This window comes from Orbicella franksi, chromosome 10 (genome assembly GCF_964199315.1).
Source record: "Orbicella franksi chromosome 10, jaOrbFran1.1, whole genome shotgun sequence".
Taxonomy (NCBI): domain Eukaryota; kingdom Metazoa; phylum Cnidaria; class Anthozoa; order Scleractinia; family Merulinidae; genus Orbicella; species Orbicella franksi.
The window spans coordinates 23,256,272-23,280,787 of NC_138154.1; the positions used below are offsets into that span (position 1 = coordinate 23,256,272).

The 24,516-nt window shown below is 39.7% G+C and overlaps 1 protein-coding gene across 1 annotated transcript in view; it reads right to left on the reverse strand.

Moving 5' to 3' along the window:
• Positions 1–24,516, reverse strand: part of LOC145500257 (protocadherin Fat 4-like) — a 59,873-nt gene that overhangs the window by 17,929 nt on the left and 17,428 nt on the right. Inside the window, exons 18-47 of the mRNA XM_081479761.1 lie at positions 22,075–22,289; positions 21,313–21,562; positions 20,532–20,818; positions 20,060–20,234; positions 19,705–19,844; positions 19,038–19,220; positions 17,579–17,795; positions 16,559–16,837; positions 15,793–15,912; positions 15,231–15,504; positions 14,320–14,590; positions 13,553–13,660; positions 13,103–13,249; positions 10,413–10,550; positions 10,139–10,258; positions 9,744–9,831; positions 9,303–9,430; positions 8,548–8,769; positions 8,087–8,221; positions 7,271–7,451; positions 7,047–7,174; positions 6,154–6,363; positions 5,691–5,798; positions 5,371–5,490; positions 3,787–4,835; positions 2,856–3,029; positions 2,122–2,266; positions 1,710–1,817; positions 532–712; positions 123–308 (exon numbers count right to left, since the gene is read on the reverse strand). Coding sequence (XP_081335887.1) covers positions 123–308; positions 532–712; positions 1,710–1,817; positions 2,122–2,266; positions 2,856–3,029; positions 3,787–4,835; positions 5,371–5,490; positions 5,691–5,798; positions 6,154–6,363; positions 7,047–7,174; positions 7,271–7,451; positions 8,087–8,221; positions 8,548–8,769; positions 9,303–9,430; positions 9,744–9,831; positions 10,139–10,258; positions 10,413–10,550; positions 13,103–13,249; positions 13,553–13,660; positions 14,320–14,590; positions 15,231–15,504; positions 15,793–15,912; positions 16,559–16,837; positions 17,579–17,795; positions 19,038–19,220; positions 19,705–19,844; positions 20,060–20,234; positions 20,532–20,818; positions 21,313–21,562; positions 22,075–22,289 — 6,087 coding nt within the window. The remainder of the gene's footprint in view (positions 1–122; positions 309–531; positions 713–1,709; positions 1,818–2,121; positions 2,267–2,855; positions 3,030–3,786; positions 4,836–5,370; positions 5,491–5,690; positions 5,799–6,153; positions 6,364–7,046; positions 7,175–7,270; positions 7,452–8,086; positions 8,222–8,547; positions 8,770–9,302; positions 9,431–9,743; positions 9,832–10,138; positions 10,259–10,412; positions 10,551–13,102; positions 13,250–13,552; positions 13,661–14,319; positions 14,591–15,230; positions 15,505–15,792; positions 15,913–16,558; positions 16,838–17,578; positions 17,796–19,037; positions 19,221–19,704; positions 19,845–20,059; positions 20,235–20,531; positions 20,819–21,312; positions 21,563–22,074; positions 22,290–24,516) is intronic.

Sequence of the window (24,516 nt, forward strand, 5' to 3'; positions counted from 1 at the left end):
CCAACTTTTTTCATCACGAGCAGCACAGAAAATTATTTGGTATCTCTCAGTTTTCAAACTGAAAAGTTCGCTAAGTTAAGGTCCAGTTAGCAACTCTCTGAGAGTTTTGGGCTGCTATTTACCTTTATAAGAAATTCCAAATTGGTTGAACACCTTGTTATTAAGTCTTCCCAGTGTTGGAGAGTAATCCTCGTTGGGGACTGTGTACGTGCTTGTCGCGCTTGTGTCACTGGCTCTTACGTCACCATTCTCCAGTCCCAGGGGAGTTTCACAGTCAGTGTGGATCGAGATCATTGATAGCCCTGGACCTTAATCAAAACAGATATTTCCATCAGTTCCTTCCTAGCTATAAAGACCGTTTCTCTCTAAACAATGTTAGTTTACCAATCTAAGTTCGTATTTTGTTAAAAAATATGTGCTTCTGACCTTTTCTTGACACTTCTAAATTAAAACTTAAAACTCAATATCACCGCTAGCAATGAATTTGCAAACCCTTGCTGGTGATACTTCGCCTAAATATTAGGACCTTACCAATATTTGCATGTGTAATAGCGTACTCAAACACCGCATTCTGCCCGACATCGCTGTCGAAAGCCTGTAGTCGGCCCACTCTAGTCCCCAGGGGTGCATCCTCCATGACGGTCATTTTATATGGAGAGTGGAACTGGAATCGAGGAGCGTTGTCGTTATCGTCGGTCACATGGACAGTAACCTTAAAGAAGAAATTTAGAATGAACCCATCAGACGATGACACACTAGACTGCAAAACAGCCGTTTTCGGACGTTTTCTGAAGGCGCGATCCTCGCGTGTGAAGCGCGCCAGCGTCTCTCCCCATTCTCCCTCGCCGTTTTACACTCGCTCCAGACCTTTCATTCGAATATTGACCGTCGCTCGCGTTCGCAAAAAATACGACTGTTTTGCAGTCTAATGACACACAGAAACCCGTAAATGGAGCTATAATCGAGGAGTATCATGGCCCACACCCATGAAGAATATAAGGGTAAAGGATTACAGTCGACCCTCTACTTACAAACACCTCTAGAATACGCACACCGCTACATCACTTGGTCCGAGAAAAACCAGTTTTCATATTAGGTCTTCCTCTACAATATAGACATCCTTCATAATACAGACACTCAGCTTTGGCCCTTTTGCTGTGTTTATAAAAGAGGATTCATTGCCCATCATTTACCATTTCTAAGTAAAGCGGGATGGCAGAAATTGTCAGGGCGTTAAACCCTGGCACCACCCATCCATTTTTTATGCTCACAATTGGCGAATTCAATTAATATGGGACGGAAATAGAGATAGAATAGGCCATTTTCAGTGGCGGATCTAGGGGAGGGGCCCGGAGGGCTCGCCCCCCCCCCCCCCCATGTTTTATTTTGGGCAAGAAGAAACAAGAAATCACAGAAGGAAGAAAAGCCGGCAGGGCAAGCAAAACAAAACCGTCCCCCCCTCCCCCCCCCCCCCCCTTAGCTCAAGGTCTGGATCCGCCACTGATTTTCGTATTCTCGGTATTGGACTGGAACTAGCTTGCAACTGAGGCTAATGCGGGAGTCTTTTCAAATGCAAATGACGTTAATCTCTTTTTAATGATCTTCCCCCATATGAGCGTCGATAGCGTGCTAGTTCCAGTCCAGTAACGCGAATACGAAAATGGTCTATAATCATTAGACGAAATTCTTATATCACGTAGTTTAAGTACCGAAGTGTAACCGCTGAGTGGTGTCTGTCCATTGTCCATGGCTTGAACGGTAAACACATAATCGTCTCGTACTTCTCTGTCTAATGCGATCAGCGTCGAAATTTCACCCTGAAAAGAAAGAATTATGAAATTAGTGCTGTTGCCAATACAGACTGCTCGCAGCCCTCCATTTTCTCGTATTTTTATTCGATCGTTGAGCGCGGATAGAAACGCGAGAGAACTGGAAGACTTAACTGGGTAGGGGATGGGGACCGAGATAAGCGCTTCGCTCGCTTTTTTTTTTTTTTTTTTTTTTTTTCGCGTGCGTGAATAGAGAGGCTGTGAACAGTCAGTACTTAGCTTATCTACAATACCTGCAGTTGTACACTATATATCTTAAGAATTGATAACATTGCCAAGTCGAGTAACTTACAGTGCTTCCGTCAATTTCAAATTCCTTCTGTGAAGACACAATGCTGTAAGTCAGGATCGCTCCAGGTCTTAGCTTTGCAACCATTACTTGCAAAATGGAGGTTCCCGGTGGTCTGTTTTCAGTAACGTTGACTTCATAAGAGGACCTACGAAAATTTGCAATTCAAATAGCAAAAACAAATTTTCACTTGCAATATGTACAGACGAATTGAGAAGCAAAAACAGCATCGATTTTGAAAGCCATTAGCAACGTCAAGTAAAAAATATCCACACATAAGCCTTACGCGGAACATTTTTTCTCATCCCTGATGATGCCGTAGATCGGCGAAAGCTTGGATTTTTTAAAAGATTTTAATATCATTTTACAATAGTGTAAGGCCTCAATTGAACTTTTACCAATTCATTCAAAATGCTATTGAAAGACAACATCCAACGATTACAGTCAGTCAGTCGATCAGTCGATTATTTTTTTATTCGAGGGTCGGTCGCTCAGTCAAGAAAGCTGTTAATTGTAACATATACAGTGGTATAGTGAAGCTGAAGATGTTAAAACAGTATCAATTGTGAGAGCCACCAAATAAATAAAATTAAGTGAGCTATTGGTCATTGAAAAATTCATTCATCTATTTAGTCAGTAAGTCAGCCTGTCTTTTTATCTGTCGGTCTGAATGTCTGTCTGTCTGTTTGTCAGTCAGTCACTAGATAGTTACTTTGTGATTACCAAATGAGTCTTACCTATTAAACACAGGGCTGTCATCGCCTGCGTCAACAATATTCATTTCTACAGTTATGCTAGATGAACGAGGGATGATTCCGTGGTCACTTGCTACAACCTTGAAAATGAAGGAGCCGTTGACATCGATCACACCACGTTGGATGAGATCGATTCGATTGATTGCTTTGTGTACTCTAAGGGAAAAAAAAAAGAAAAATGTTTAAAATGCAGTTTTGAAGAACATCTACATTGAAGCTCACTGCTCGATTCTCACCAAACGTATCTCAGTAAAGCGTTGATCGAGCACCTCCATTTCCCCACCGCCCAACTCTCATCTCACTATTTCTAGACCACTTGTCGCAACTCAAGGTACAGAATGTTTCGTAGGTATGGCCTAGTATGAAGTATGGAATAGAACAGGGATAAAATTGCAAATGTTACTGAATCCTCGTGAGGGTGACAGCAGTTCTTGCAATTACTGCTTTACTTGACTTCGTATCTCTCCACCCGGAAATGATCTTTCAAGTGAAACTGCACAGGTAACCTTTAAAATGTTTCATGAAAAGTACACTGCAGCTTAAACTGCTGTTGCTCTTTGTAGTTAGTGTAACTCTTTGCCGAACCCAGATGTTAGTATAAACTTTTAGGAGCTTTTCTGCCAAACTAGATTAGAGTTCTTAGATAGTCTTCTTTAGTACAGGCCATGCCAGTAATTAAGTAAAAGTTGGCAAGATGCTCAGCCTACATTGATTTTTTTTTTTTCTGATGATTTTCTATTTTCCGCAACCGTAATACTGAGTTCTTGTAAAACAAGTTCGAGACAGAACGTTTTCCTCAATTAGCTATGTTATGCTCCATTAAATTTTCCATTTAGTGAAGCATAGCATAACCCAGAGTAAACAAAAGTGTGTAAATTAGTTAACGTTTTTGACTATCAAATCATAAACTTACTTTATGAAGCCGTCTTCTGGATCGATATTAAACAAATCATCCTTGGCGTCAGCGATAGAATACGTAACACGGCCGTTGTCATGGATATCCTTATCTTCTGCCACAATAGTTAGCACGATGGTATCGACCGGCGTCTTGTCGATAACGTCCGTCTTGTACCTTGCACTCAGGAAATACGGTGAATTATCATTGGTATCTGAGATTACCACGTTTACCGCTACAGTGGACTCCAGGCCTCCGCCGTCTTGAACGCGAACGATGAATGAATAAGCGTCCTGAGTTTCTCGGTCCAGTTCCCCCTTCGTCGTCACGCTTCCTGTTTGGGAGTCTATAATAAATTTAGGGTGATCCATGGAATAGGAAATATCAGAATTTACACCATCATCCGGGTCTTTAGCTGTGAGATTGACGAGAAAACTACCGACTGGAGAGTCCTCCGATATTGTCACGGTGTATACCAAACTTTCAAATCGTGGTTTATTATCATTTATATCTGACAGGGTAATAAATACCATACCAAACCCTTCGAGTGGATAATAACTCCCATCTAAAGCCGATATGTTCAGAGCATAATGTTCTTTCGTTTCTCGGTCCAAGGCGCCAATGACGCGGATAACACCATCATTTCTACCAATCTCAAATTTTCCATCCGCCCCAGATATCATTGAATAAGACACCTTTCCATTGAGTTGATGGTCGGGATCAGTGGCATGAACTATAGTCACTGAAAAACCCAGTGAAGAATCTTCGCTGACTGTCACGTTTTTCGTCGATGGCTCAAATCGAGGAACATTATCGTTGGCGTCAATAACTTGAATCTTAACAGCTGCAACTGACGCATGCCCAGCTCCTTGCTCATCGACAGCCACAACATAGAATGAGTAGTTTGCAATTCTCTCGTGGTCCAAGGTCGGAAGCGGGAATTTCCTGGTTGAAATAATTCCTGTTATGGGATCGATGGAGAACTGATGTCTCTCAGAGCCATTCAGGTGATAGTGGATATCCGCATGAAGACCCGTGTCAAAGTCAGTAGCTTTAATCTCTTGATGCTGTGAAAAGAATGCGAACATTACTCAAGGATGTTGGTATCAGCCTTCCCCAAAACAAAATACTTAAAATAATGGTTTCTTTTTTTCTACAACGTGAATCAGGGGCCAGTTGTGTCAAAATAACGTTTATTCCAGGTTAGAGTGGTCTGCATTACAGCGCTATACGGTTGCCTTACAAAAACTAGCGCATTTTTTCATCCACTCAGACGTGAAGCCAGAACCAATCGTGACTCGCTCGCACATGTTTTCCCGCGCTTCACGTCAGCTACATGTAGAGTTTTGATTGATTCTTTGTAATGTCTTCGTCCTTAATTATTCGCAAGAGTGATCTCTTTCGTTTTGTCTTACGACACCCAATTTAAAACTGGTCTAAACGAAATAGTTCGGTTCGTGCTTTTCCAAATGACTTCTTGTGGGTTATGAATATTTTGTTTGTAAAAAAAACTGTTGCTGTTGTTGTTGTTGGTGTTGTTGTTGTTGTTGTTGTTGTTGTTGTTGTTGTTGTTGTTGTTGTTGTTTATCTCTACGTACTCACCATGTCCACAGTTGTACCGGCTCTGGAGTTTTCCATGATACTCCCAGTGTACGAGGCTTGAGAGAACTTCGGTGAGTTGTCGTTCCTATCTAGTATTGTTACGAACACTGTAGCATAAGCCTGAAATAAAATTCATGGAATTTAGAAAAGGTTTAATTTGATGTTTCCGCTTCTTCCATGAAAAACAATGAAGAAAATTACTAAATTCATGAAATGTTGCAGTGTTTTGCTGTAAATATGGTAAATAATTATGCAAGCCATCACTCATCACTTAACGGGCTACAAATAGAGTGTATTTAAACTTCAGGTTTATACATTACCTTTCTACTAAGTGGAACCCCTCCATCAGCTGCAGTTACTATCAGAGTGTAGCTATTCTGTTGCTCTCGATCAACATGACTTTTGATTTTAACCGTTCCATATGTGTCCTGTGGGGGAAAAGGACTGGTAGTATATAATGGTGTTTAATTGTAAATTGTACGTAGAGCTAGAGGACCATTCCTTCGCCTCTGCACTTTTAATGTGTGGAAGTCGTTCATTACGATTCATTCATTTATTCATTCATTCATTCATTCATGCATTCATGCATTCATGCATTCAAGTCATTCATTGTCTCCATTTCTGTTCTTATTTTTCTTTTCAAATTCATCAGTCATTCCACCACTAATATCAATTTTTCTAAGGTACAAGATGGTTTCCAGGCTATTTTTAAGCTCCTTTATAAACAATCGACCCTTCTTTGATGAGTTATCCATTCACGCATTCCAAGATGTACAGGCTTACCTGTGTATCCACAGTAAACACTGAGAATGGATCTCCTCCTGTGACAGTATAAGTGATCCTAGCATTCTGGCCACTGTCTGCATCTGTCGCTGTAACATTGACCAAGGGTGTTCCCTCGAGGGAATTTTCGTACACGGAAACGGTATAATTCACCGGGTCAAACACCGGATCATTGTCGTTAATGTCACCAACCTCGATGTGAACTTGAGTCTACAACAATTGAGAAAAAAATCAGGTTTTTGAAATGCTATGCAACTGTCTACGTGTTCCTATCTTTATCATTAATAAAACTAGACTTTGATTTTATCTAGTGGTTCTTAAAAGAGTGAAATGAGTGGCAACAAGTTCCGTATTAATGTACGAATAACCTTTTTCATGAAGTTTCATTGTTTCCACATTACGGTATGTTTAATACTAAAGTTCCACGCAGCCTAATTGGAAATTTTCAGTCAAAGAGGTTAATGGCTGTATTTTTCAACCTTGTTCAGCAAGAAAAAAATTGAAATTCATATTGAAGTGAAGCAGATTTAAATCTGCTTCACTTCAATATTCTTAAACGGCAAGTTAATATTATCCTTACTTCGACGTGCGTTAATCAATCACGCTATGGTTTATTACAACAACGAAATCACTCAGTCTTGTATAAGTGGTTTCTCGTAACTGCCTTCAAGTTTACAACAGTATTATACAGCTCCAGGAGAGTTCAAATCGAATGGCTTCCCGCAAGTTAGGCATTGATTCTTGCCACGTCTTGTCGTGCCACTTCACCTAAGCTTAAACTTGTTTCATTGCAGGGAACACAAATATAATAAAGGAACGAATGTTATCCCAGGGATATTGAACACAAAAAGGTTAACTACGATCAGAAAGAAAGACAATTAAATTTCAGATACCGTAGCGATACGCGCGGGTTTTCCTTGATCTGACACGCCAATAGTAAGGGTGTAGGAGAATGTTTGCTGACGTTCAAGGTTTTTCCGAGTTCTGATCATGGCTGTATGTGAATCCAGTGAAAAATCACCTAAGAAAGAATGATACAATTATTTATTATGACACAGTACAAGAATCGTTAAAAAACATAGGAAAAACAAAAAAAACTTGATTCCATGAGACTCACTCCCAGTGTTCCCAGAAATCAGTTCGTAAACCAATTCGCTGTTGCTTCCTGCATCCGGGTCAATGGCCACCGCTGCAATGACGTCACTGTTGGCTTTGGCGCCTTCGGATATTTTAACGCTGTAACCATTTGGCGGGAACAACGGTGTGTTGTCATTTATATCAACAATAAGCACACGTACCTGAAAGATGGACCCGTAGAGAGAAATGAGGGGAACTGGAACGAGCCAACATAATGTAACCAAACCACAAGGACGAGTTCAGTGGAAGATAAAAGAACTGTTACAAGCTAAGAGGGATTTCGTTCAAAGTTCGAATAATAAGTGCGATAATTATTTAATAAAGATCTTCTCATAGCACGGTAACATTTTCAATACTATTTGAAACATCTCACTTTAACCTCCCTCATTTCTCTGAGTGACCCCGCGGTTAAGTTCCCAAGTATTCTCCACATAGTTAAAGTCAAACCTCATAAGAAGGCTCAAAGCGTGTGTTATTGTGTTTTGAACTCATATGTAACGTCCGTTTTAGTTAAAATATGGATAACATCAGATTCAATTTTTCAGCTTGAGAGTCTCCTTCAGTTCTCCTTAACTGTATTCAAAATGTTAAGTTACCATGCTATGAAGTGTTTTTTTGCAACATTACTTTTACCCTTATTGGTAGATTACTGACCAAGAAAGTCTCAACACTAGGGAGGATTAAACTCTGATCTTTGTTCTAAAAGACAGCCCCAGAATTCAGTTTAACAAGAAGATCGTTAAGCATTTCCATTTCAACGCTCCTTTAAACAAATTAGCAATTGTTTGATAATCACCGTGGCTGTAGTCCGCTGTGTTGGTGAGCCATGGTCAATGGCTTCTACCATTAATGTATACACTCCTCTTCCATCTGCATCAACTGCTAACCCAGGCGCCTCGCGGTCGAGGTCTTTCCTTGTTGTGATTACACCCTAAGTTTGAGATATCACAATTTCTTAACAGAAAAGCAGGAAAGCAAATATAGCGTCAGAGAGAAAAAATAGGGGTGTGGGGTGGGTAGAGTTCGTGTTGCATTGTTGAGATCGAAAAGCAACTCCCATAATAATAGTATAAGTGAATATGTAGCATCTGTAATATGATGAAGTACTTGTTACAGTGCGAACCAAAACAGTGTAAATATTTGTGGATTGTTATTACGTCGTTAAGGAAATCCATATGAAATGAATGAATTGGAAACCGTCGGATTCAACAAATCTGTTTGTGTTTTGGATCGATTTTGGATCTTAGTGTATCTTACCGTATCACCATCAATTTGAAATACATCCCCTAAGTTTCCTCCACTGATCGAGAATGTAATAAGCTTGTTATCTCCATCATCCTTGTCGGTAGCATTTACTTGTATCACGTGTGTTCCTGCCGTGGAATTCCCTTCTGTTAGAATCACTGTCATCGTAGGAGGCGTGAATTCTGGAGCATTGTCGTTAATGTCAGTCACGTGAACAGTGACTTCTTTGCGACCCTGTTGATTAAAAAAAGTTAGAGTCAACATATATTATCTTGTTTCTATACTCTATCTGGTCATTGGTCAGAACTGGTCACATGGAACATCCACCGCGAAGAAAGCATGGCGAACGACATTCGGTGTTCACTGGTTATAGTAAAGGGAAAAAAAGAAACTGAAGAGAAAAACTAACCTTGTTTGTTTGTAATCTATTTGCAACCTAGTTTAGATTACTACCATCAACCCTTCGTTATGACAATACTTTTAAGTTATGTAGAAAGAGGATACTTTCAATTTAGCAGGAAATTCGGTGCAAGAGAGAGCACACAGGCAAGCTAATAATTTCTCTTAGATTCAATTCTCGTGTTATGGACGAAACTGACGTGAGTTCAGGAAGGTCATCTGCTCTGCGATTGCATTTTTTAAAATTTCCTGGAGTAAAAGCTGTGTCTAAATAAAAGTATCCGCTGAAAATTACAAACTATAACCACTTCGTCTCGAAATAATGAAAAAAAGTATTTTTTGTCATAAATATAGAGATATATAGACACCTGTCTGTCTCCTGTATCTGTTGCCACGGCAGTCATTTGGTAAACACTTTTTTCTTCTCTGTCTAGAGGTGACGGGCTTGTCCTGATATCTCCTGTGTTGGCGTCAACTGTGAACTTGCCGTCTGACCCTGTGGACAGTAAAAGTGCCAAGAACTTTAAATTTTGTCTATTACAGGAGAGACCCCAAAACTCCTAAACGGTTACTCACGTCGATATAAATAATACAATTTAAGGGAAGACAGGATCTGCAGTTTCAAATTTGTTCATTTACTTCTCATATGAAGGGAAAGCACATCGCTCACACTTAGCTAATTATGTTTCCAATGCATTTACGTGGTCAAAAAGTAGAGACAGGACGGTTTATTTAACTCTGTCAGTTTAATGCAATTCGTGGAGTTCTTTGTAATGGGTTTTTCAATAAACAGTGGTGGCCGTAATTACCTTCAAGAGTGTATATAATCTTGGCATTGTTGCCGAGATCCGCATCAGTCGCCGAAACACGAAGAACAAAGAGTCCACCAGGAGAATTCTGAAAACAATTCCACAGGATTGTTATCACAAATGAACGTTGTTCTATAAATCATTAGCTAGGATCAAGTTACTTCCGATGTTGTTGACCTGCTCCTTAGAGAAACCACTAATTTCTTTAAGGTTGCTCTCAGGAGGACACAAGAGGGTAAAAGGAAGAGAGGCCGTTCCACAACCGTCTGGAGAAAGACTTCAGGAGCTTCAGGCCCTAAACCTTAACTAGGAGCAAGCTGCACGGCTAGCAAGGAACCGACAGAGATGGGGAACATTTAGACTTCACTGATGAAAACAAAAAACTTAAAGTTTACTTCAGGCACATCTGCTGAGTATTGTAAGGAGGAGTTGAATTCCGGATCACGATCATTGACATCTGTCAGTCGTATTTCCAGCATAACACTACTGTTATGGAGACCGTCTGAGACTTGCACCTGCAAATGTTATAGAGATGCGGTCAACACAGAAACAAAGAGTGGATGAACAAACAAACGACCAAAAATTTCAGCTGTATTGTCTTTATTTCACCTGATGACTGACAAACAAGGGCCCAAATTTTGTATTTAAATAAAGAGGTGTGCCACTCACAACTACTTTGTAGAGGTCCTTGGTCTCTCTGTCCAACACATTTTTCACAGTTACAACTCCTAAGTATTTTCCATCCCTTTTGACGGTCTTAATGTTCAAGTGATCGTCTGGGTCACCGCTAGCGATGCTATATGTGAGCTGCAAGGAACAAAATAGTGAAAATATTACAAAATGTCGAAATAAAGAAGGCAATCTTTCCATAACCCATTCCCATCTCGTCTGTATTCCGAGGTTCTGATAATCAGTTTAGACAAAAACACCTTTGTCTGCTACAAGTAAAGACTTAAGAGTGTCTTAACTTGCTAGAAACCAAAAAAGGCTGAAGCGCACTCCTTCGACCTAACTTCCTAGCTTGTTGAACCTTAGGCTTATCATGCTTCATATATCATCTTCCATGGGGGTTAATTTGTAGCCCAGTGCAATTGATTGTATACTTGTTCAACACAAACGTTATTAAGAGGCCCTGCGCCTAAGAAACGACCGATGATTTCCGGCTAAAAAATAAAATCGGCCGATTTTTATCTCTCAAGTAGAGGTTACCGAATACTATTTAAAAATGAATTTCTTTTGTTTCAGTCTCGCTTTAAACCAAAAATATCGAGCCGCAAAGTTTTTCCGTCTGAAAGCAGCAAAATCAGGCCGAAAATAAGCCCCCGCAAATAACTGTTCAGAAATTACTATCGCAACGCAAAATAATGAGAAAATTACACAGTGTTGAAGAAAAAGGCCTTTTAATGCAATATCATTCGATAAACATCAAAAAACTGCCGAAGCGATTAACAAATAAAGTTTCAAATATCGCATACTAAATTAGATGGAGCGTTGGAGCTGATTTTAAAATAATTATTTCTCAAAAGTTCAACGCTTTTGAAGGCAATCACAGTGATGAATGAGACATTGGAGGGATACAAATCACGTTTCTGGAAAAACATTTTTCGGCCAAAGTATATTGACCTTGTACAAAGCATTCAAAGTTACCGTTTTTACCGTTATCCTGCTACTTCGGCGAAACACTTCTCTTTTGCCAATACGGCCGTGGATAGCGTGTTATACGCCACTTTAAACCTTGCTAGGCATTCAAAGACCGTCCTAAGTAGAAGGAAGTAGAATTAAAAGAGAAAGGAAGATGAAAGATGCACAGAAAAAGAAAATAACTCGAAATTACCATCTGCTAACGAAAGTTGAATCTGGAAAATGTCGTCGCGTGACAGCGGCCATTGACGTCATTTGTATCAATAGCGGTGGAATCCAAACGAATGTACAAATAGGAAAACAATTTTTCCCGGCCAGAAAACGTTTCGTGGAACAATGTTATGTTATTTTTCACAAATGATGGTCACTCAAAAAGAAAAACTTCCCCAACCGCCACACCGTTTTGGCCGCAGCGTGATCTGAGTTATAGGTCACGACTGGATCTCTAGCCGCTGACCGCCCAAAGGACATTGCAGACTCGTTTTCCCACGCTCTTGCGACCTTTACGTGACAAATGACGTCATTGGCCGCTGTCACGCGACGACATTTTCCAGATTCAACTTTCGTTAGCAGATGGTAATTTCGAGTTATTTTGTTTTTCTGCGTATTTTTCATCTTCCTTTCCCTTTCAATTCTACATCCTTCTACTCAGGATAGTCTCTGAATGCCTAGCAAGGTTTAAAGTGGCGTTTACCACGCTATCCACGGCCGTATTGGCAAAAGAGAAGCGTTTCGCCGAAGTAGCAGGATAACGGTAAAAACGGTAACTTTGAATGCTTTGTACAAGGTCAATATACTTTGGCCGAAAAATGTTTTTCCAGAAACGTGATTTGTATCCCTCCAATGTCTCATTCATCACTGTGATTGCTTTCAAAAGCGTTGAACTTTTGAGAAATAATTATTTTAAAATCAGCTCCAACGCTCCATCTAATTTAGTATGCAATATTTGAAACTTTATTTGTTAATCGCTTCGGCAGTTTTTTGATGTTTATCGAATGATATTGCATTAAAAGGCCTTTTTCTTCAACACTGTGTAGTTTTCTCATTATTTTGCGTTGCGATAGTAATTTCTAAACAGTTTTTTGCGGGGGCTTATTTTCGGCCTGATTTTGCTGCTTTCAGACGGAAAAACTTTGCGGCTCGATATTTTTGGTTTAAAGCGAGACTGAAACAAAAGAAATTCATTTTTAAATAGTATTCGGTAACCTCTACTTGAGAGATAAAACTCGGCCGATTTTATTTTTTAGCCGGAAATCATCGGTCGTTTCTTAGGCGCAGGGCCTCTTAAGTACTATGTCACACATAATAATTCAGGAAACGTCAACGATGTGTCTACACTTTAACTTCTTAGTTTTAGGGGTGCAACATGCTTGTTTTAGCACATATAAATCAAACTGTATCAATAAAACAGAGACAGATACCAACGACGCGCGCTACAGGTCAAGTTTAGTGAACGTTTATAATAAAAACAAATGGGGTTTTGTATACACTGATTGTCATTCGTTGAGTAACTAGCTGCTGTCGAGAGGTTACTTTGGAAGCTGGGAGGAGTTTCAGTGGCCGTTGCCGTCGTGGAGAGGTGGCTGATGGAGAGAGGTTAAAATAACAGTGAATTTAAAAACTGTCCACCGGGAACGAAAAAAGTGGCCGTGTAGAGAGTTGGCATTTAGTGGAGGTTCGACTGTTGAAGAAAGCCAAAGATCTGAAGTATATATTACCACTGTGTTCTCAGCACTGTCCATATCAGTTGCTTGCACTGTTGTGACAGTTGAACCTACAGGACTGTCTTCTTTTACTTCACTCTGATAATCCTGGAACTGAAAAACTGGAGTGCGATCATTGACATCTCTGAGTAGAACGGTAACCTAAAAAAAAAAAAAACTGTTAAAAGAGAATTAAACCTTGAATGAAAAAGCCGACGAAAACGGCCTGAGGAACCTTGGTAGCACTTGTGACATCATCGGGCTTGTCCCGAAAGAATATGTTTTTAACAGGAGTTGGTAATGGGGAGGAAATATTCTTAAAATGGTATGCTTAAATGAATGTAATGTTATTAATATGATTAGAGATACACTGATTAAATTTACGAACTTGTACTGTTGAAACCAAGAGATCATCGTCTCTTGTTGAAACTGATCGAAAACCTTGACGTTTCTCGCATTACTGACCGATGTTTCGCCGTATCTTGGAGGATTTCCGTTGTCTGTTGCTGTGACACGTAACGTATAGTTTGGTATGATTTCTCTGTCCAGTGGCTTCTGTACTACGATTTTTCCCTGTTAAAGTGAAAGAAACAATGGAAGATTAAACAAATCAAGATTGTGTGGGTTGTATCCCTGTCACGTGGCACTTTTTCTTGATGAAAAACGACGTTCGACTAAAGTTGTTTCATTTCTTCCCTGGGGGGACTCCAATATGAAAAGATCGGGATGCTCTTCGGAAAATTTGAATCAAACCCCTAAAGGAGACCAATCTAGTCATGGCTCGAGCTTTATGTGACCCACTAAAAGATACCAATTAAAACGAAATAGGTTCAATTACCAGGAAAAGGAGCCCCCGCTTGTAGACCGAACTCGAGAGACCGGTGGAAATCGAGCTTCAAAACGGAAATAAGAGCGTTTTTATTATTATTTCTTCGAGTACACCCTGAAAGATACTTTGACAGCTGCCTGAAATAGAGGCGTTTTGTCATCAACACTCTAAGTGAGACCAGAATCCTTGATTTATACCCCTAAGCGAGACGACGAGCATCCACGACCTTTTCATCTGAGAGTTCCCTTCGTGTTCATTTCATTCACATTTCTAAGCTTTCCAGCCTAAAACAGCCTCCTGAGTAGTTGAGGAACAAAGGTCAATTCTTGCGATCGGAGTTTCTGACGATGGACATTTTTATCAACTGCTGCAAGAAAACAAGAAAAGGTAAAGAACATCTTACTGAGGTATAGAAAATCTTAAACTGTCCGTGTGGATCACCAGCAGAGATGTTATATCCAATGCGGGAACCTGTGGCCGAGTCTCGCTCGGTTGCCTTGACCTGTACCACGTGACCACCTATCGTTTCATTTTCCCAAACCTCCACACTGTACATAGCTTGCTCAAACTTGGGATTGTTGTCATTTTCATCCACAACAGTGATGTTTACATGAAGTGTGGAGCTGTTAAGCGGTGGATTCCCATGATCCATCGCTACGACATAAAATGTGTAACTAGACAACAGAAGGAGAAGAAAAGTAACATTTAGTTCAATTTTCCGTTTAAAAGAACCTCACTTTAGCATGATGTCTCTGAGATAAAGCGCTCCTAAGTGTGAGTTCATCCAAAACATGAAAGATAATCAGACAGAGAAATGTAAACCTCCTACCAGCCTCGTCTACTCGGTCTGTACTGAAAGTTACCGACCGAGGTTCTTCTCCTATAGCCCAACATGAAGCTGAAGCGCGGGCCATAAACTGAACCGGAAAAACCGAGGATCCGCAATGCACAATAGAGGCCGAGAAGACGAAGTTAGTGATATATTTGCTATACCTCAGCTGGGTGTCTGACGGGTTCTGGAAACCATTTCTCAAGCTGTTAGCAGGTTTTAATGCATGCCGTCAACACTGATGTTAAGAAAACACGTTTAAATTTGCCGTAAATGTGTAAGAAAATGTGGTCATAAATCACGAGACATTCTGGGGATTAACCAGCGATCAGGGACCTATTTAATTACGGCGAGCGTTAATTTAGGCTTATGTTATGTTAGGTCGTGTTATATTATGCAGTATGATTCTCTTTAAACTACTTTGTTCCGAAAAGGCGCCACCGTTGAGTCCATAACTAACTATTAACAAAAATGCTCTCGCTTACTTCTGTTGCTCCTCATAATCCAGCTTTCCCACTGTAGTTATAACTCCTGTCTGTGGGTTGATTGCAAACTTTCCCTCTGAGGAGTACCCAAAGTAGGTGACAATTTTATTACTACCAACATCCGGGTCATCAGCTATCAACGTATAGACAGGCATCCCGGGAAGAGCAGATTCACTAATAGGAATGTTCAGTGCCAGCTCGCGAAAAGAAGGCGGGTTGTCATTAGCATCAGCTATGTTAATATCAACTTCAACGTTTGTCGATTTTGGGTCACCTGAGAAAGAAGAAAAAAGCTTTGGTCAGTATATAATTTATACTTGCATTGTAGTTATGTGAACAAAGCAGCTGCAAAAATGAAGCCTGAAAACAAATTAAACTTGAGCGGAATTTAAGCGTGATTTATAAATAAAAAATCAACAAGAAAATTGTGTTTTTTCTTTTTTTCTTACGAGCACAAGTAGTAGAAAAACTATTGTGGGAACAAAATTTGTGCTTTCTCTTGGAGTTCTGAATTGCTCCAAGGCTACATAACAACATTCAAGAGAAAACAACAAAAAGATACCTGCTCGATCTTCAGCGGTTATCGTTAGCTCGTAGGCGTCTTTTGTTTCTCTGTCTAACTTCTTAGCAACCAGTATAACTCCAGATGAGTTGATCGCAAATACATTACCCACATTACCACCTGCACCCAGCAAAACAAAAAGACATACCATGAAAGTTTCTTTGGAATCAAATCAATAACCATGTTTCCGTTTATTTTCTTTGAATCAAATAAGGACAGGATCTTTTAGACTGAGAAAAAACTTGTGAGAAGTGCCGTTGCTGTTTAGATGATAGTAAATTCAATGCATCTTTCACTAAGACAAAAAAGGAACCCAAGCTATTCGCTATTAAGGCGATTGCATAGAAACGTGAGACTCTTTTCTAAGCAACCTTCGGGGCGTGAGCCGATTAAATTATGATTGGACGAGAAAAGTCAGGTTCTCTTCAGCAGTTATACGAGTGCTTGGCAGCAAAGGCATATTTTCATTAATTAAACATTACTACGGACATGACGAAGTAAAAAGCTTTCTTTTTCAAATATTTTTCAATTCTTGCCAATTCATGTACACTTAATTTTGTAATCTGCTACTATAGAAAACACAAAACTTTTAGCGCTTTTTCTATCCTCCATCGACTCTCTAAACTTCTTTTTTTTTTTTTTTTACAATTAGCGGTTTGCTCTCGTAGTGGCGACAGATTCATGTCCACAAAACTTTTCCATATATAGTATTAGTTAACAATTAAAAACGAAACTGTAGTAGAGTTTCAATGACTTGATTACAGACCTGTGATAGAGTAAATAATTGCTCCTGCCAGTCCCTCATCGTCATCCACAGCATGAACCACAATAACAACCGTATTTATTTCACTGTCCTCTCTCACCTCAGCCAAATAAGTGAATTTATCAAACCGAGGGGCGTTGTCGTTGATGTCGGACACGGTTATATTGACAAAGGCCGTGGAGGACTGGGGCACAGGATACCCATGATCCCTTGCTGTCACGGTCAATGAATAACCATTGGGTTTGGCTTCGCGGTCAACTTTAGCCATGATGCTGATAACACCTACACAAAAATGGAAACAACAGTATCATAAAGTCTGCATACGAGAGCCAAGTGGCCCATTAGGTCTGAGTGTATCACTGCTTTCAGTAGCATGAAGCGAGTAGGAGTACTTCCACTCCCCCCCGGATGGAATGCTTGTCCATTGCGGCGTCACCCCCTACCCCTTCCTCCCCCCCCCCTCCCCCCATCCCCCTCTCGTTCCACCAGCATTAAATTCGCCGGTACTCATTTATACACGGTCCTGGGTGGAGAGAGGCACTGTGAGAGTAAAGTGTCTTGCCCAAGAAGACTACACAATGTCCACGGCCAGGGCTCGAACTGGATCCGGAGGTAGGCGGACTAACCTTATAACCCACTGCGTCTCCCCAAACATACCAGTTGTAAATTATGCTAATAGTTATTGCTTGAAATTATACTCCAGAAAATAAACAAAGGCGGTCTCTTTTGCTTATTAATCGAAATGCCACATTTCATGATACACATAGAGATTTTGCCTCCATTATGGAGTGAAAGCAATTTATTAACCATCTTCTGTCCGGGGTTTTCCCTTTTGTCGCTATGGTAGTCTCGACTAGTCGACTTCGTGTTAGATTTCATGAACGTAAAAAAACGTTGAAAAGTTCAGGTTGTAATATTTCAAAATGACAGCGAAGGCAATACATCGCTTAATTTGACTCTTATCCAAAAATTACTTTTTTTACTGTATTTAAATATTTACAATTTAGTGTGGACGTAACTCACCTGAAGTCTTGTTGATAGCAAAAACCCCGTCCCCTCCCATAAGAGTGAAGACGACATCGCCGTTGCCACCGTGATCCGGGTCATCAGCTAATACCCGGATGATGGATGACGCAACAGTTGCATTCTCGCTGATGGCCACTTGGTACACAGACTCAGTGAACTGGGGAGAGTTGTCATTTTCATCTTCAACTTCGACCTCTAATGACACAGTGGTGCTCTGTAAGAGTGACGTCACACTGGTTAAAACAAGGGTGCTTTCCATTTTGCCAAAAATTCCGGAAATTTTTGTCAGAAGACAAAGGTAAAGGTCGTTTCGGTTCGTTCCGACCGGAATATTCGAACCGGTCGGACCGAAATTTGCCGTTCCATTTTGACAAACAGGTTCATTGCACTACTCCACTTGAGTAGATTTAAAATTCGGGAAAGGAATAAAAAATGGTAAGAGCAATTCCTCTTGGTTGGCCGGTTTGATCAGAAAATGCCGTTCTAATTTCCTCGGGTAGTCCCACCGGTCTCTGACTATGGCAATCACACAAAGAACCACGTAATCAACACATTCTCACTATCAACAGGTCAGTGTAGGTCCAATATGGTATATTGGTGCCAATAGTAAACTCCAGTTTGTTTAGTATATGTAGAGGGAAATAATTCTGCAAATCGGGCTCTATTCTACTCCAGCTGTATGATGCCGGTTAGTCTATAGGAGGTCTCTTACCAAACAACTTAACACGGCGACAATTAACCCGCGCTTGTCTGATCATTTGGCCATTTGATCGAAACTCCAAGCACACCAAACACGAAGACACCGGCGCGGCGTGCTTCCTTAATTAGGTTGGTACCGTGACAAAAAACTAAGAACATAACTTTTTCTCTTCTTTGGACTATTTTCTTTTTGTCAGCTTTCCGTAATATCCAATACTCCTTAGCATATCCTTATTTTTCAATGAAACTCTACGCATTCACGTAACATGCCTTTGAAGGAATAACTGATAAGCTTTACTCTCATCTTTCACACCTTTCAAACCAACGGCAGCTACTTGTAAAATAATATACTTTTACCAAAGTTTACGTATTATCTATCACACGCTATCAGATTCACGAGTAGGTCTAGACCATTTGGACCTAATATGCGCAAGGAAAAGTGACGTGGGAACAACATTGTGCAGACTGCGTCCAATTCTGGGAAAGGTGAAGCAAAACTCGATCATTGACAATAAAATACCACTATGCTGTGACACTTTCCGAACTTTACTTTTCACCATTACACAATTCGCGAGTTTCGTTCTCTATATATAGCCTTCTTACAAGTCTGACAGTACAATATCCAGTATCTGATACTGAAAATTCTAGTATTCAGTATGAACTTCAGTCTTAGCGTACTCAGAGAAACCAATATTTGGATACTAGCACTGTGACAACTGTTCGTAAATCTCAAACAACCCGGTAAATAATCAGTTACCTTTGCAGCCTCCCCTCCTCCGTCAGTGGCTTGCACGGTCAGATGGTAATGAGCCTGCTCCTCCCTGTCCAGCGGTTGGGTTGTGTAAAGGACGCCGGTAGATGAGTTAATCGCAAACATGTCAGTATTTACGGTGAATGTAACCTGGCTGTTGGGGCCATGATCGGCATCTTCAACTGTCAGCTGTATAACACAGAGACGCACAGATAAGGGACATGCGCATAAGGTGTAGCAAAATATGCAAGAAATGCCAGGTTCAAAATCCTCAATAAAACCTCTACAAAGCTGTTCACGTAACCAAGCAATTTAGGTACCTAAACGGGTTTTACAGGTGATGAAGACAGCATCCCAAGATTTGAATTTTGTCACTCAGTGACAGTTTGCAAAAGAGAAGTTCTTGGATATAGCGATCAATTAACTAGAATTAATTTGACATAACTTGGTAGAATCGTAGTCTGCGAATACAGTAGCACTTCAGCCAGGAATGGTGTGGCTCGTCTGTATTCGGCGATCAGAAACAAATAATTTCTGGCGAAAGAAGGGACGAGAATTCTTCATCTAAAGTGAGCTATAATTACAGATAACTGGATCGTTTGCATAATCAACTGGGCATCAGAGACGTCAATTACAGCTGACATCTTTGAACCGTAAGGGGGAATGTACCTACCCGTAGAACACTTTGACCAGAGGGCAAATTCTCTCTTACACTTGCAACATAAGAGTTTGGTATGATGATTGGAGAATTATCATTCACATCAACGATGTTTATTGTCACTTGTACAGTGTTTTGCAGGGAAGGATGTCCTCCTGAAAAAAAAAAAAAAGAATTCGGCCAATAAGAAGGGGACTTATCTAAGTCTCTTGCAGATATCAAATTCAATCATTCATTTTAAAAATTCCTATAAACGCGAACTCTTATCACATTTTTTGTTTGTGGGCATATCTATAAGATAATCCAATCAAAGTATAATTTTGTTTTTATGTCAGCTTTAATTATCGATAAGTTCATAAAAACTTCTCACCGTCTTTAGCCTGAACTCCAAGTATAAACTGATTAACGTTTTCTCGGTCCAGGTCCCTAGCGACTTTGATTTCTCCAGTACTCTCATTTATGGTGAATGCATTCTGTAAGTTTCCACTGACAATGCTGTATGATACTTGACTGTTGGAACCTCCATCGCTATCATCTGCTTCAACCTATAAACAAGGATTATACGAGCGCACTGTAAATTTTAAGCAGGAAAAAAGCACACTGGTCGGTAACTCGGGTTACGGGTTCTGATTGGTCTATTGAAGTAGTTTGAGAGAACGCACATCCTCAAGATGGCGGCCATTTAGACAAACGGCCAGACAAAACCTGTTATGCATGTGTGAATGTGAATATCATCAGCCAAATAAAAAAAAAAAGAATTGCAATACAAAGCGTCACTAGTCAGTCAATCAAGTAAATTCCTCATAAAACATATAATCTAATGTATCAACCACAATATTTACCTGCAATGTAACAAATCCAACATCGGAATGCTCTGGGAGATCCACCACGTAATTTGTCTGTCTAAATACTGGAGGATTATCATTGATATCCAGGACTTCTATTTCCACGACGGTTGAATTATATCGAGGGTGATCTGGATCTAGATCCATAGCTTGCACCTCGAAACTGTAGTTTGCTTGAGTTTCTCGATCCAGTTCACCAACAGCAGTTATTACACCGTCGTCTGAGATTGCGAAATTGTCCATGTACTGGGGATAGCTTGACATTTCCTTACCAGTGACATGCCCTAAAAAGTGTACAAATGATAAAAAAATAACAACTACTAACTATAAACTATAAACTTAAACAACAATCGCTAACTACATGTACTAGGTTTCCACTAACTTTGCTGCAAACAGTCGCGAATGATGGAACAATTTAGATAAGTCATCGAGGGAGATATATTCTCCTATTACTATACTTTTCTATTTGATTGTGTTAATTTTACTAGATTCATGATATATATAGTTGTATAGTATATATATGTATTTATATATTGTTTTAGTTTTGTTACTTGTAATTTTTGTTGGAGGAACATTCTGTAAAGGGCTCTCGGGTTAAGTAGGTTTCCTCAAAACAGATTTACTCTACTAAAAAATATTGACCAATTTTAGCCTGCATTCAGACGTCTACAGGAGCCCATCGCATCTACCATTTTACTTCAACGTCTATACCCAGGCTAACCAAACTGATTTCGTCGTAAAATAATAACTAATAAAACTAACAGTTATCGATACTCACGAGAAATTTTATACGAATGTAGCACCTCAGCGTCTGTAAGGCGCTTGCGCCAAATGAGAAGATCGCTGACCGACAAATTACCGTAATGGTCAAGACTTTCAGCGTTATATTTCCCGACAGTCAGTTGGGTGAAAATGTCACTTGCACGTGTGATGTCCTCTGGGGCCTGGGTAGATGTGATCAGCTGTCCGTTTTGAAAGTAACGCAATCCAGCTTCAACACCCCACGTGAATGCGAAGTAAAACCACTCCTGTGAATTTCGAAATATACAATACACAAAAAGAAGATAAAATAATTCTTCGAGAAGTTTATGATGGCTTTTAATCGTTCTGTATGTGTGTGATCATCTAGGCCGTTTCCAAATGCAGTGGCTGAGGCTGGGTGGCGCTCAACTTCAGATCTGTAACCTGAAGTGGTTAGAAGTTTGTGAAACTCCCCCTAGCAATTTAGACTGCAAAATATGGTCCCCTTTTCTTGTTTGCCTGACGTGACTACGATGCGTGACGTGCGTATGCGTGACGCGCGTGTATTTGTGACGTAAGTATGCACGAAGCTTTTCGAATACGATGACATGAAGATAATAATGTGATTTCCCTTCCCTTAGTTTTCCTCAACCACAATACCTAAATGACCGGTTATTATTGTGTTTTCAATTTCCTCCGGTGTAGTGTGCACGGAGTCTAATAAAATAGGAGCTCGTGATCTCCAAAGGATTAACTAGATGGTGGGTATTTAACTGGCACTAGACTAAACAAGAGTTACCTTTGGTATATCGTTCACTTTTAGGCTCCATTCTTTTGTTGAAGTTTCCAAGATAAGCTTGAAATCACCAGCAGCTGACTCGCGATAAAAATCAAACCCTGTGGCAAACCTTGATGCTCCTCCAGATGAGATAATGGACTGACCCGATGTAAACTTCATCCATAAGGCCAGTGATAACCCTTCAATGCACAGAGTCGGATTACTGATGCAGTCATCTGAGAAAATAAATATCAGATATTTTTCTGGTTTGAAACAAGAAAAATTATCTTTAATCTTCCCTTATTGCTATCCCCTCGGCAAATTAAAAGGCTTTACAATACATGTATTATAATTTCAAAATTGTTATATGTTTCAGTACAAATGCAAAGAGCAACAATTCCGAATTTTGTCTCGAAAACCTCGAAGACGGTCGACGATCGCCCTCCCGCGTATTCCGAAGATTGCCGAAGACTACAATCTTATGGTGCGTGATATTTGTAACGTACCACTGTACATAAAATGACAATTGCTGTTACGCATTCCCTGAACATTAAAGCAAAAACAGATTTGAGGCTGATATTGTCAAATAACAGTCTACAAACTTTCTTGGCTTCTTAAATAGGTGATGTTTGAGTCCTCATAAATGGTGATAGTTTGCAAGTGTTCATAAGTCTGCCCGCAACAGGGCTATTAAATGTTGAACTGCGGGTACAACGAAATGCGTGAAATCTCCTGAAATCGGCGATTCCACGAAATGCGTGAGATCTCGTGAAATCTCGCGTCGGCACAACGACTCTACGAGAAAAGCTACTCGATTCGGATCTCGTATACATGCAAATTCGCATCGCATCTCTGAAATTATAATATGACCTTTCAGTGAGTCACTACACCTTTTGCTGTTCATTTACAGAAAATAAACATTCATTTGTGTCCAAATTTCTTTCATTATGGTCATTAAACTCTCATTAACACCAATATGACCTTCATTTGCGCGTAAGGAACGTTCAAGAAAAACATTTACATATGCATTAACATTCAAAATCATCAAAAGAAAAACAATACCTTCATTTGACATTCATTGACTGTAAATGTATTTTCATTTTGGTCGAAAAAAAATTCGTTGTCACGAAACGACAATCATTTACACTTTACGACATTCAGTTTTCAACAAAAGACTTTCAATAACACAATTTGCATGAGAACTAACATTCAATTGCATTATTATGCAACCATATCCATGAAGGTAACAATCTTAAATGCGGTGAGACATACATTACCGTGTTTTCACCTAACGTTGAGAGAAAACAATCGCTCATTAGCGTAATTCTTTTGAACAGAGATATCTCGCCCAATTTTCCTCGAAAATTTGATTATAGAACAAGGGACCATATGTACTTTTTTCAAATCATAATTTCACAATCCTCCCCTTGCAGATATAAATTCGGCCACTTACGAAACTTTTTGCGTACAACTCAGAGGGCGCACTACAGTATTCGTGTGACATACATGTACATGTAGTGACAGTTCGATTTGTCCAGAAATGCCACGAAGAAATAGAATCGCATTTGAACACCGCGAAAGGATAGTCAGGGCTTTTGAAGATGTCAACGAAGACTATTTACTATTTACTAGTGTGGCAATTGAAGGATAAATCGTTCAGCGAATTTGATATTCTATCTTTCAAAAATAAATGTTATTATGGCTGTAATGTTTGTCTCGCCGCATTAAAGATTGTTACCTTCATGGATATGGTTGCATAATAATGCAATTGAATGTTAGTTCTCATGCAAATTGTGTTATTGAAAGTCTTTTGTTGAAAACTGAATGTCGTAAAGTGTAAATGATTGTCGTTTCGTGACAACGAATTTTTTTTCGACCAAAATGAAAATACATTTACAGTCAATGAATGTCAAATGAAGGTATTGTTTTTCTTTTGATGATTTTGAATGTTAATGCATATGTAAATGTTTTTCTTGAACGTTCCTTACGCGCAAATGAAGGTCATATTGGTGTTAATGAGAGTTTAATGATCATAATGAAAGAAACTTGGAAACAAATGAATGTTTATTTTCTGTAAATGAACAGCAAAAGGTGTAATTCAGTAATTGAACGAGCGTTCTGTCTACGTGCAATAAACTAAATGAACTTATCATTGTACAATAAGTCCTTGAGCCTGTGAACGAATAGTCACTGTCAAACAGAAATGGCGCTATGATAACAACCATTTCTGATTTGCCTTTTATCTCTGTTTCCAGACGTACGAGTCCTCGAGCGAAATGTTTTCATTTGAAAATGAGATTGATTTGCATGAAGATGAACGGGCATTTGAAACAAATTTTCATGTGAATGGTTTCGTTCGATGACTATATGGTATGGTTTTCGACACACCGAGGTAAGAGGCAACTCGGAAATGTCGGAAATAGCCTATTTCCTTTTTTCCTCGAAGATAAAAAGTTCAATTTC